This window comes from Lagenorhynchus albirostris, chromosome 1 (genome assembly GCF_949774975.1).
Source record: "Lagenorhynchus albirostris chromosome 1, mLagAlb1.1, whole genome shotgun sequence".
In the NCBI taxonomy this organism is placed as follows: Eukaryota; Metazoa; Chordata; class Mammalia; order Artiodactyla; family Delphinidae; genus Lagenorhynchus; species Lagenorhynchus albirostris.
The window spans coordinates 177,612,564-177,626,969 of NC_083095.1; the positions used below are offsets into that span (position 1 = coordinate 177,612,564).

The following is a 14,406-nucleotide window of genomic DNA, read 5'->3' on the forward strand; positions in this document are numbered from 1 at the left end:
CCTCCCTCCCTTTGTTCTGCCCTTGTTTGACCTGTACATCAGCTACCTAAAGTTAAGTGAGTTGGCAACAAGATTTTCCTTCTTCTAACATGTGGTCCTGGAAGAATTTATCATTTGAAATGGGCTTTTACAATTCTTATTTAGAAAACAATAGGAAGATTTACATTGTTAAAAGTACCTCTATGCTAAATGAAAGCAACTACAGATTTTTTTTTTAATTGAATCTACCCACAGATATTGTCAAAAAGGTCTCTCAACTGAAGTGGAAATGATACACTATCTCCTAGAGGGGTCAAAGTAACTGTTTATTTATACTTAGCAAAACAGCTCAACCACTCAGGCATAGAAAATTTGCATGGCATGACGGGTTAAAAATGGCCCCAAATTCCTACAGCTTATCCCATAAAGAGGTAGGATCTATCTTCTCACCTCTGGAACCCAGGACATACTTTGTAACTTGTTCTGATCAAATGATGGGATGGAAGTCAAATTAAACACCTTCTAAGCAATGCCTCCAGACACTTGCAGCTTCCGCTCTTACTTGCTTGGATTCTATCAGCTTGGGAATAAGCCCAATCTGGTCTCCTTGGGAATGAGATGTCACAATGAGAGAGAGAACCTAAACATGTGGCCAAGTCCATGTGGAACCAGTCAGTCCCCAGCCGACATGAGAAGTGGCCACAAACCATCAGTGATCCCAACTGACACCGTGTAGGACAGAAGCAATGCCCAGCTGCACCCGGTCCTAAACAAATGAATGGTTGTTTCAGGCCACCAAGTTTGGGAGTTGTTTGTTACCCAGCAATAACCACTGATAGAGGTGGCATGAGGGGTTTTGTAGTAGGGCGTGGAAATTTCAAGAATAATAAACTGAATAGTGAATAAAATATATTTATAAATAAATTGGATTGCTTTGTGTGTGAGTTTTTACTTCTTCCTTGCTGTTAAGAAGAATCTACCACTGTAACATCTTTTCTAGGAGGTAATAAAGCCGAAGTAATAAATAGCTTGAAAAATATAAAGAAGGTCTAAAACTTACAAACCTGTATATTGAGTATCTATCGTGTACCAATGTTTACTATCTAGAATACAGCAGTGAACCCAATAGAGGGAGAGAGATGTTAAACGGGGAGCAGGGGGAGGCAATAATTTTTTTTAAAGTCCAATGATAAAAGTTACAAAGGAAATTAAAGCAGGCTAAGAAATAAAGCATGACAGAATAGGGGAGGATCATTCCAGGTGCATAAAAGAGCAGGTGAACAGTATGGTGTCGGCACATAGCGTACTTGTGGGACACCAGGAGAGCTAGTAGGGCTGGTGTGGCATGTGACGGGGAGGACGAAATGGAAGGGGTGGCTGTGTCAAGCCCGGTGTTTGTGGGAACAGTAACAGTTACCTTTGAAATGAGATTGACCAGTTCATAGAGGGAAATTACCCAACTTTTCCACAAATGTTGGTTGTGTGAAAACTGTCAACTGAGTTATAATTTTTAGAAGTTGCTCCAGAGTAAAATTTTCCATAATTCTTGTAAAATTATAAATATCTCAATTTTTTTTCTAAGAGATAGGCCAAGATAGAGAACTGTATGGATTTTCAAAAAGCCCTCCTATATTAGAAAGCTTGAATGGCAATTTTGATTAGCACTAGAGAATGACATGTATTTTCAAAGGCAATACATCTAGGGCTTCTTACAAATCCAAACTTAATAAAGGAACTATCTGTATGTGCTATGGACTGAATTCTGTCTTCCCTAAATCCATATGTTGAAGCCCTAACCCCCATGTGGTTATATTTGGAGATGGGGCCTTTAGGAGGTAATTAAGATTTAATGAGGTTGTAAGGGTGGGGCCCTATGGGATTGGTATCCTTGTAAGAGGATGGGAAGACAGTAAAGAACTTTCTCTTGGCCCTTTGAGGACATAGTGAGAAGGCAACCGTCTACAAGCCAGGAAGAGAGCTTTCACAAAAAGCAAATCTACCAGAACCTTGATCTTAGGCTTCCCAGATTCCAAAACTGTGAGAAATAAATTTTTGTTTTTTAAGCCACTCAGTCTCTGGTCTTTTGTTATGGCAGCCTGAGCAGACTAAGACAGTATGTTTATAGTGTCCAAGTTCCTGCCCCATCATGAATGCTACATCTAAAATAGAAATGTCCATATAAATTATGATTGTCTTTTCTGATTATCAGAATGTTTTGTGGTCCCTCATACCATTGTTGTTTCTTTCTAGTTGATTGGAAAAATACACCAAGAATTATAGAGAAATTCAGTAACTGTAAAATGATCACACATTTTATGCATCACAATATATCATGCATTTGAAAAATAATGCACACAAATACAAGACCTGTGATTTTTTTAGTTTGCACAGATAACGCATAGTGTTCCCAGGGATTCGTACACTCCCTGCAACAAGTGTGTTAATTTGCCTCCAGTCTTGGGGCCAATCTACAACTTACCAACAAGGATGATTAAGTACCTATTGAAATGGTACTATGCTATACAGTTACTATAACTAGCTACCTGTGTTGGTTCTTCAAACTGCACACTTATATTTCTTTTGGTGGGTATCACTTAAATAATGCAAAGTCTTCTGACTCACTCACCCCTAGCAGTTTCTTCCCATTCGCCTGTGGCTTTAGAATCTCAGAACCTTAGCTGAAAGGAATTTTAAGAGACACCTAGTTGAATTCCTTATATAAAGTCCAAACTTTACAGTGACTATTTAGAGGCAGAAGCTGTACTTCAACCCAAATATCCTTTGAGCTATGTTATTGTAATGCTAATTTTGAGCTTTTTAATAGAAATTTCATACATATTTTTAAACTTTTTTCATGCATGCATTTTTTCCCTAGGTTTTTGGAGCCTTCAGAGATCCCTTGTAAGTTGGCAGTGCACCTCTTTAGCAACCACTGTATGATTGGCCATCACTTGCTTGTATTTGTAAAAGATAAATTGAGATGTTAATTCACTCAAAACTGCCCAGATTCTCTCTCTGGCCTGTGCTTTTTCACCACTGTAAAACTGGAAATACTCTCGCAGGTTTATTCTTGAAAAGGTTAAAAGTTTCTACCAGGAGCAAATTAAAGTATACTGGATAAAATATATCCAGGTAGAAAATACTATTTGTTTCATTTAATAAATGAATCAACACAAACACATACCAACACATTCCAAAATGCCTGGAGATGTAGGCAATCACTTAATTGAATTATAGAGCTTTGATTTTGTCATTATTTTGAAAGATCATAAATGTGTTATGCTTCCTTGGCCATACAATTTACCTCTCTCTGCATAGCATGAGAGATGATCTCATCTAAGAGAAACAGTTACTGGGAAAATGAAAACTGTTTTATGATGGAAATATTGCTGGAATCCCATATTTTATATGTCACATAGTAATCTGACCTCATGATAAATTCACCCACACACTCACACACACACACACCAGTTAATCCTACATTCTTGGGTGTAACTTAACTAAATTCTTGTGAAGAACTGATAAATAATACCGGGCTTCCCTGGTGGCGCAGTGGTTGAGAGTCCGCCTGCCGATGCAGGGGACACGGGTTCGTTCCCAGGTCCGGGAAGATCCCACATGCCGCGGAGCGGCTAGGCCCGTGAGCCATGGCCGCTGAGCCTGCGCGTCCGGAGCCTGTGCTCCGCAACGGGAGAGGCCACAACAGTGAGAGGCCCGCGTACCGCAAAAAAAAATAAAAAAATAAATAATACCTACCAAAGAGTCATGGACAAGATATTGCTAGGGGGATAGACCATGCTGCGAATAGATCAAGTAGGTAAAGAAATAGGTAAAGAAATAGCAGAGGCATCTGTGAGAAACTGAAGATACGTAAAAGATATGCATAATGACAATTGGTGCAGTAATCTGATATAATCAATAGGAGACAGAGGAATTGATTTTAATTCTTCTGACACCATAACAGTAAATTTAATTGTATCCCATGTAATTGTTCTGAGTGTCTGAAGAGGGTATTGCTGTAGTACTTGCTGATGTATATTGAAGGCTATTTGAAGATAATATGTAATTGCTCCTATCGTGCTGAAATTGTGTGGGACTAATTTAATAATCCTTTATATTCTGTTCATATGCTTTTCAAATGTGCTTAAATATGTTGGTCGAATTTCATTTTTCGGTAACCCAGTGAAAGAAAGCTAAATACTCTCATTGGCTTTTTATTAACAGAGACACTCATATGACCTATCTTCCACATTCCCTGTAGGTCACCTCCTTCTAATGCAGTTGACAAAAGTATTGCCAGCTCACTTTTTCTCCTTTTGTTATTTGATCATGTCCTTTGGTTTCTTATATCAACATGATTTTTTTACATCACTATTTTTTAACTCTTTGTTTTTGAGTAGTTTTATATATATAAGTAATATTTTTAAATAGCTTTACCTTTAATTGTACTGTATGGCCCTTGTGAAATCATTTATATAAGAATGTAACATATTTGGTTACATTACATTATATTACATATATTAATACCTGGCAAGAACCATTCAAATTATAATATTTCTTTATTTATTATAAAACTATCTTTGAAAGGTAACTGATTGATTAAATGCTAAATAACTTTACCTGAGAACTTTGACTATGTTTTATATATCCATATATTTCAAATGACTAGCACAGTGATGTTCATACAATATATTCTTGATTTTTTAAAAAGAATTCTTAATGAAATGAATTTAGAGTTCAAATGCTATTACTACATAGGCAATGTGAGGCATCCATAAGAATTATTCAACATAAAATCAACTTAACACCCATGATAGAAGAGAAGACAACCTTTGGGTTAGAAATTGTGTAACCTGATTGTTGCAGAATGGTTAGGCTACAGTTACAAAGACGACTTCTCTGTGTTTTTGGTGTATGTCCTCTGTTTACAGCTGTACATTTCCAGACATGTTTGAAAAGCATGGATTTATGGGATTTATAGCTACCTATTGTGCCATCTACTTTCAGTAACAGTTGGTTTCCTAAATGAATTGGCAAGTAGGCATATCACAGTGTTTTGTTTTATTTTTTATGATGTTATAAATAGTTTGCAAGAAAAAAAAAAGAAAGAAGAGTTTGCTTCTGAGCAGAATAGGAAAATCTTTATGCCTGAAGTGGCTTTTGGCAAAGCTTTAAGAACCATTACTCCTATAAAGGACAAGATATGGTTTGAATAATTTAGTAGTGCTAAGATGTCATATTTTTGAGACATCTATTTTATGGCTTTCCTGAATAACTGAGCCAAACACCTCTCCCAGGAATTTAACAACTTTTGTCTTTAAATTCCTAGGTAAACAATAAATTGTCTTCCTCTTTGAATAAAAGTTGCCATGACAACTTGGCAAGCTTGGGCTATAGAAGTCAAACACCAAGAAGTCAAAAAGCTTTAACTGTCAGTATTTTCAAAGATTTTATGTTGTTTTGAGAAGCTCTGATTTAAGTGAAAATGAAGGTGTATGTTCACATAGCCATATCAATAATTGTAATTACTGATAAAAAAATGTATATTTTTGCAGCGAATCCATTGTGTAGCATAACAATACTCTTATTCTTTATGTTAACTTCAAGACTGTGTCTTGATTAATTACAGGGATTTAGGGGTTAAGGGAAATACCAAAGTCATTTTAGATATGTTGATTGCAACAATTATACTGAGCTCTATACTGAAAGTTTGTGATATTAAAGAAAATATCTATCTGGCAATTGTATAAGAATTTGGCAGCATCATAAAATCTATTACATAATTCATCTAAAGATTACATCTCTGACCTCAGTGTTGCTGAACTCTTTATAAAAATACTAGCAATAGGGAAAAAGACTAAATTTTTAATTTAAACTCATTGAATATTTTCTTCAAAACCACCCTTTTGTACCATTCACTGAAAAATCAAATGAATCGTTGTTGTTTGTTATTCAGACTTGATGATTTCTGGCAGGTTAAATACAAGTTTTCATTCCTTCTGTGTGATTTGCTAGACTACCAGATGCGAATGGGAGATGTTTGTTATCTAGATCTATAAATCTGCAGATAAGGTTGTCTTATTCAACATTGCTGAAGTCTCTTTTCGTGAAAGTTAAGGAAACTTGTTTGTCAGTTAGGGTTCTTTTGGTTGATAATAACTCAACTCAAGGTGTTTTAACAATAGAAGAGATTTAATGGTTCATCTAAGTGGTTGAACAAGCCCAGGAGTTGGTGCACTTAGATATACTTGGTCAGGGATCTGGCTTTTTCTTTGCATTGCTTATGGTTCTGTCCTTATCTATGTTTGCTTTATCTTCAGGCAGGATTCCCTCTTGGTAGAAAATGGTGGCAGTAGTTCCAAGCCTCATATTTACACATCTCAGCAATCAGAATCAGGGAAATTATCTCCTCTCTACCTAATCTCCGAGATGTCTCACTATTTGGTCCTTCTTAGGTTATGTGCTCATCATGCCCACCAACCATTGTTGCCAGTGGAGTGACACCTGTAGAATGGCTTGTGCCCAGTGTCAAGGAGGGTACTTACCACTGAAAGCTTCCAATGGAGAAGCACCAGACAATGAGAAGGAGTTGAAGGCACAACCACAATGCTTGTTACTCTCCTAGAACCCAAGCAATCAGTGTCGTCACGTTCTGGAAGGGAGGGCTGGAAAATCATTAGGATAGAAGCTCTCTTGAGTTTCATAGAATCTTATTCCTACTCCTTTTTTTGTATCTCCTTTTTTCTTTTTTCTCTGCAGAACTTTCTTATCTTTCATCGTGAGTATACTTGTAATTTGTACATGATACCTAGAGTTTAATTGGAGATACAGGATTTTTATTTTTTAAAAAATTTACTGTTAACATTTAATCAACATCTTTTCTCAAGATGTACATTTGGGGTCATAGTTTTTCTTTTAGTCATGAAGCAAAATCTATTTAGAATATTGCTTAGAATATTCCTTTCCTTCATGTAGTCTTATGTGTATGTGTGTATATATATATATATATATATATATATATATATATATATATGATGACTTGTGAAAAGGTACATGGTATTCTTATTTTGACTGCATTTCAAGGATAGTTATATTTTATTTAATTAGCACTTAAGTAATAAATGCATTAGATGAAATTCCATCCAAAAATTTATTATTCAAATCATAGACCCTCTATTCACTAAACATTAATCTTACATATACCTGAATATTTTTAAATGCATTCTGTTTAGTGACTTCTCAAACTGATAAGCACATTTACATTTCATGATAAAACAAACAACAAAAAAAACTAATTGTGATTCAAATTAGTCAAGAATCATGTGATTTTTCTAGGTGTTCCTCAGCAAAATTGCTTTTTAAAACATTTAAATCTCTTCATTGAGTGAGAAACCTGAAAAATAAATCTTTTGTGACAGGTACCATGTTGATATCAATAATGAGAATTTAAATAAAAGTAGAATTTAACAACCCAAATTATGGGAGAAAGATGTATTATCTCAATTTCTAGACCATTAAATGAAAGCAACGCCTAATATAACCCTAGTTTAAAAGGAGAAGTTTGAATTTGTTGTCACTCAATAGTAATTACAGTTCAGGCTTTCAGAAAATACTAGTTCCAAAAGTGACATTTTTTGTTTGGACAGCAGCAATCAGAGAGAGCCCTAACATTACTGTTTTAGAAAAGACTATTGTACACAGATTGTTCATTTGCCTTTAAGTTTTGTCAATATAACAGTTTATTTTAAAGAGGCTTATTACTTTTATATTTTTAAAATCTAATTCACTTTCCTTAGAGGTTATTTAACTCATTTGGCTATTTTGAAGAATACTAACACTTCTAATTTCAATAGAATCATTTTTGTTTGTTTGTTCTTTTATGAATTTTAGGAATACCTTTGTTCTTTTTTTACTTTTGAGGGCTTTTTTCTTCTTTTTAATGAAACTCTGTGTAACTCTAAATTATATAAGTTTAATATATAATGATTTAAATGCTTCTCGTAAAAAGGGGGTGAGAAGGAAGAAAAAACATTTTTTGATCCTAGGACAATAAAGGTATTACAAAAATGTAACTGATGTGAAAAAACATCCATTAAATGTTGCACTCTGAATTCACCTGAAAAAGAAAAAAAATGCTACAAGTAGATTCATCTTAGAGGTATTATTTTAAATGGTAGTCAGTATCAACACAAAGCTTATAACAAGAACCACGTATGATTACCTCTATCTTTGCTTGCCACAGTTCTGACACACTCTCATTTTTAGGGTAAAAAAAGAATATTTACACAACTCTAGGGAAAAAGCAAAATAAACTGATAAAATGGAGAAATTTCAAGAAACCATAGTCAAAAGTAAAATATACTTTTTTACCTTCTAAAATAGAAATTAGAATGCTTTAGGCAAATTTAGCTAATACTGAGTAGTCACTGAAAAAAATTAATGCTTCTCTTTTTTCCCTACCTTTATTGAGATATAATTGATATGTAACATTGTGTAAGTTTAAGGAGTACAACACGTTGATTTGATACACTTATATACTGTAAAAGCTAGCCACCATAGCATCAGTTAACATCTCCATCACGTCACATTATTATCATTTCATTTTTGTGGTGAGAACATTTAAGATCTATAAGATTCCCCAGAACTTAATCGTCTTATAACTGGAAGTGTGTACCTTTTGACCAACATCTCCCCATTTCACCCCCTTCCAGCCCCTGGTCACCACCATTCTAATCTGTTTCCATGAGTTTGGCTTTTTTAGATTCCACATACAAGGGATGTCACTCAGTATTTATCTTTCTCTGACTTATTTCACTTAGCACAATACCCTCAAGGTCCATCTGTACTGTCCGTGTCCTTGATGTGCATTATTCTTTATTATTATAGGAGGACACAGACCATAATTACTATATATCCCGGATATATGGTCCATCTGATTCTGCCAGCCGGGATTTGTGGGTGAACATAGACCAAATGGAAAAGGACAAAGTGAAGATTCATGGAATACTGTCCAATACTCATCGACAAGCTGCAGTAAGTGCTTTGACATTTTGAGTTTCTTTTTCTTCTTCTATAAAAAAAAAATTGCTTTAATTGACATATTAACATTGTTGTGATCACTTTTCAAGTATATTAGTTCTGCAATTGCAGTTTAGATTAATAATTCATGTAAGATGTTATAGAAAATGATAAAGAATTACTTTGAGAAGCCACCATTAATTTAACCATTAATTAATTAATTAACCATTAATTTCTCCAGTAAGTATGATGAGTTGCATATTCAATTTAAAGTTGTGATTTATCTTGGATGACTTTCAGTTTTCATTTAATTAGAGAACATGCATGTAGTCCATGCATTTAGAGAACATTTTTTAAAAATTACATTAATTTGCTATCTTCCATTTTACATGAGTTTATTACCCTTGGTCTGAAAAAGATTTAACCAGAAACATTCACAATTCGGATAACACATGTAGACCAAATTATGGATTTATGTGAAGAAATTTCGTATAAAAGAAAATAATTATGTGAAGAAATTTAATATAAAAGAAAATAATTAAATCTAGAAGACTGCAAACATATTTTAAGTCTGAGCGTAAATCATTTACCAGTGGTGGTTCCTTAAACAAACAATTTAACTATTCTGAGGCACAGTTTCTGAATCTGTATGGGGGGATGACAGGAGATATGAATACAAACCTCACTTAGCTTACATGGTCACTGATACCGTGTTCTGTGTGTCAGGTTGAATGCTTTCATGGATTAGCTGTTTCAATCTTCACAACAATTCTATGATTTAAATATTATAACCACCTAGGTATTGAAGATAAGAGAACTTAATCTTGGAAAAATCAGCCTAAGCGTCTCCTGCTAGTAAGTTCTGTGACTCAGGTGTTAACCTAGGCAGTCAATTCCCCATTCAAAATGCATGTGTAAAAGTTATCACACTTGGTTCACAGAATGTTCTTTGATAATCACTTTATCAAGATGATGCCTGATTTAACATTTTAAAAGTTATTTGGTTTTGTTGCCATGGATTCTAGTGGTGATCTTACTATCAGTGAAGCCATGTCTTGTTCAGTTTATCATGACATAAAGAGAAAACAAAATAACTTTAACATTTCAAGGGCTATTGCCATTATTGATACAAAGATAGAACTAACAGAGTAATGGCCAATCTGATTTAAAGAGGCATTGATTTGATAAATGTAAAATATCAAAAATTTTGGCCAATAGCCTTCATTGTATCTATGTAGATGTTCCTGTGTCAGGAGATTGACTTCTAACAATTAAAATGGAAATGAATTATAATTCACCATGATGATTCATTGAGGCTGAGAAGCAAACGAAGCAGCCACCTCCCCTTGATGAATTCCATCATCCCTTTTCTTTTCCATATTCAAGCAGTCTCAGAGAAGATGACAGATTCAGAAATGATTCACTGTCTGGCTTAGAACAGATCTTCAAAAGAAGAGAAAATGAGAAAAATTAGATAAGGACCATGTTTTTTCAGGAATGTATTGCATTTGACAATTTTCCCACTATATTGCAGTCCCTAATAGTGTAAAATATACTTTGTAAGAGTTTGAACGTTCGCGTATCCACATTGAGATTCCATGAAGTGGCCCAGTTCTGGTGTCGGCCATTGTGGGTGATATCTGTAAGCAGAGAAAGAAGTTCAGCAGTTAAAATATTAGCTGATTTCTTCTTACACTTGCTCTTGTGCTCTCCCAAAGAGGAGGCAGTTCATGTGTCCTGCCTTTCCTCAAAGAAGGTTGGTTTCTCTTTGGAAAAGGGTTTGCTTGGCTGCCTTGTAACAGCTCTCTGATAGTCTCAAGAAATATTATGATGATATAAAGAGCCATTTTTTTGTAATTGGGATTCTGAGAGTGACATTGTTTGTTGCTTTCAACACCAAAGGTTGGCTTAAAACAAATGGAAAGACTTGAGCTTGAGCTTGAGCTTGTAACTTATCTGGTGCTCCATGCATTGATTTTTAAATATATATCACTGATAGAAACCTTTATTTTAGCTACTCTGCACTGGTTTTCCATGAGAATCTAAGCCATTGTCAAGTATTTCTTAGTGTTAGAAATTGGTCCTGTACCCACTTTCTCTATCACCACCAACAGAACATATATACACACACACACACACAAGCGCTCACAGGTACACAATTTCCATTTACAACAATAGAATTGATAATATTACTTAGTTACTTATTTTTGGAAAAATTTGCCACTTGGACTCCTTCATTTAAGGAGTTTTATACCTTGGAACTTATAAATTTACTTAGTAGAATATTTTATAAAATTTTGTACATTCTTTCATAAGTATGATTGTTGAATATTAGTTTGAAGATTTCCAAATTGTAGAGAGTGATCCGTTTTTTACTATTTCTTCCATTGGCCTCCCCATCTTTCCAATCCTGCCTTGTTCTCTTGGCTCCATTTCTATTATGCCACCCTTGGAGTAGAACCAGGTTTTAGAGGTGATGACAGAATTGTAGTGTTAAGGTATTGTTATGGCCAGGGCCTCAACGATGCCCACATACACCCTCTTCCTCCTGGCCCTCTCCACACACACAGCGTAGGCACCCAGCCACAGCTACCCTCCCCCCTGTGATAACTACTGAGAGGCTTAACCACAAGGGATAATGGCAAACGGGAAACAATGATTCACTTCACTGATTAGGTGCCCTGAAATCATAATCATCAAAATCCTTGATGCAAAGCTCTCTGGTAGTTTGGCTGGAAACAGGATTTAACTTTAAGCCCGAAGGGAAGAGGGGGGTTTCTTAAATCTTACCACCAACTGATGTAATTTGCATACCCAACGGCATCCTTTCTGTCAACAAATTAGACAAAAAAGAGAATAGAAAGATATAGCCTAGGATAAGACTCAGGGGACAGTCGGTTAACTAACCCAGACCTGGGCAAACAGGAAAGGAAGTGAGAAAGCTGAAGATTGGATTTCCTGAAGATATAGTTTCCCTCCCCTTTCCCAGCTGAATGGGTCAAAGGAAGATATGGGAGTGTCTGACCTGGAAACATAATTTTTTAAAGAAATATTTTCCCCTTCACCACCTTCATTTGTAAATGTGGTCCAAACAGTATTTTGGAATCTTAGATTAATTTTCTAGAAAAGGAGGAATGTGGAAATAGAGTAAGAGATTTCCCTTTTCTCCCATCCACAATAATAATACTGTGAGAGCAGAGCAAAACTTAGTCATTTAATTCACATTTTTCACATGCCGAAACACACTGATTTCTCTTTCCTTTTATAATGTAAAGTAAAATGATTAGTATTTATATTATACACACACACACACACACACACGTATATGGTAATTTGATTACATGTTCCTTCAGATCTCCCCGTTGTCCTTTTTGTTTAAATCTTTCCATTGTTCTTTTTAGTTTAAATAACATTTCTTAAATCATATTTGCAGTAAAAACAGATGTTAAAACCTAGTTTTACAGTTGGACACATTAAAGGAAGGAGCATGTCTTCATAGATAAAGAAAAGTGAAAATTTTGTATGATTTCCTATCATATGACAAGCAAAGAGCCAAGCCCCTTACATTCAAATACTGGTGCTTATTTGGGTTTTTTTGTTCTTTATTCAAAGTCCTCAGTTATCAGGTTGCAGATCTAGAAGTTTCTAACTACAAACCTAGGAACCAGTCCAGACTTATTTTTCCTTCTATGAGGACCTTCAAATGCCACAATTTTGAGATTTTCTTATGTACTGTTAGATCCATATATTTTAGTTTATTGCTGGACACACAGTTTGATTCAACAACAAGACAAATTAGAATTATTTTATCTTTTGAAACCACAGTTTATGAAATTCTTATTCACAACTTCTGGAGGAAGTACCTCTGTCCCAGTAGAAGGAGTCTGGGGTTATAGAAGTTGTGAGACCTTGGCTCCAAAACTCATTTTCTCAGATTCTGGCCTCTTGGACCTCAATTTTATAACCTGGAACGAAGGGAAAAATGCCTGCCTTGACAACCTTCCAGTGCTACTTCAAGAATAAAAATGGGGCTTCCCTGGTCCGCCTGCCAATGCAGGGACACGGGTTTGAGCCCTGGTCTGGGAAGATCCCACATGCTGCGGAGCAACTAAGCCTGTGCACCACAACTACTGAGCCCATGCACCACAACTACTGAAGCCCGCATGCCTAGAGCCCGTGCTCCACAACAAGAGAAGCCACCTCAATGAGAAGCCCACGCAGCACAACGAAGAGTAGCCCTCGGGCTTCCCTGGTGGCGCAGTGGTTAAGAATCCACCTGCCGATGCAGGGGACATGGGTTCGAGCCCTGGTCCGGGAAGATCCCACATGCCGCGGAGCAACTAAGCCCGTGCGCCACAACTACTGAGCCTGTGCTCTAGAGCCCGCGAGCCACAACTACTGAGCCCACGTGCCACAACTATTGAAGCCTGTGCGCCTAGAGCCCGCAACAAGAGAAGCCACTGCAGTGAGAGGGCCACACACCACAACGAAGAGTAGCCCCCGCTCGCCACAACCAGAGAAAGCCCGCATGCAGCAATGAAGAACCGACACAGCCAAAAATAAATAAATACATACATTTATTTAAAAAAAAAAGAGTAGCCCCCGCTCACCGCAAATAGAGAAAGCCCGCACACAGCAACGAAGACCCAAAGCAGCCAAAAATAAATAAATTTTAAATAAAGAAAAAGAATAAAAATGAGATATGAAAGGATGCTGAAAATAACAATGAGGTAGTAAGGCATTGTTTTTTGAGAGTCCTAATAAAAAATAGTAACCCCCAAGTAAGTTAATTCCTAAGTAATCTCTAAGAGTCTCTTTCTACAGATATATATCTATATATCTATATAATATCTCTATATAATTTTCTGCCAAGAAATTGCCAGTCTGCTTTTTGCCAGACATAAACATACCCTGACTTTAAAAAAAAAATTTTTTTTTAAATTATCTTTCTATATGTTAGTAAGAAGATTGATTCTTTGTATAAGAAACACTAGCAAAATGAAGTGCTGCTCTCCTATGTCTCCGTCATAGAGCAGGTAAGGTTTTTGATGAAACTGGTATAGTTTTTGATGGTGGACTGTTTTAAAATTTAAAAATTGGACTGTTGTCTGTGGGGATCCTCAGACTACTCAAATAGATACAGAAAACTTCCATTAAACAAAAATTAGGCTTTCTGGAGGTATTTTCTTTTTTCCAAGGAAAATAGCATCATTTTGACTAGCATTTCCATTGCTCTTACATTTCCATAATGTTGGTGTTGGGAGAGCTATATCCGGATGCCTGTGGTGACTTTAGTCAACTGTTTTCTCATATTGCACCATTTCATTTTTTCCGCACATCAGAAAATCTGTTGATAAGTGCTTATTTTTCTAAACGATTAACTCAAAAGGCAATTTAATTTGCTATCTC

General features: G+C 35.8%; 1 protein-coding gene across 2 annotated transcripts in view; it reads left to right on the forward strand.

Moving 5' to 3' along the window:
• Nucleotides 1-14,406, forward strand: part of PLXDC2 (plexin domain containing 2) — a 413,757-nt gene that overhangs the window by 188,971 nt on the left and 210,380 nt on the right. For both annotated transcript variants that reach the window (XM_060161213.1, XM_060161202.1), the window contains exon 4: nt 8,866-9,012. In XM_060161213.1, coding sequence (XP_060017196.1) covers nt 8,866-9,012 — 147 coding nt within the window. The remainder of the gene's footprint in view (nt 1-8,865; nt 9,013-14,406) is intronic.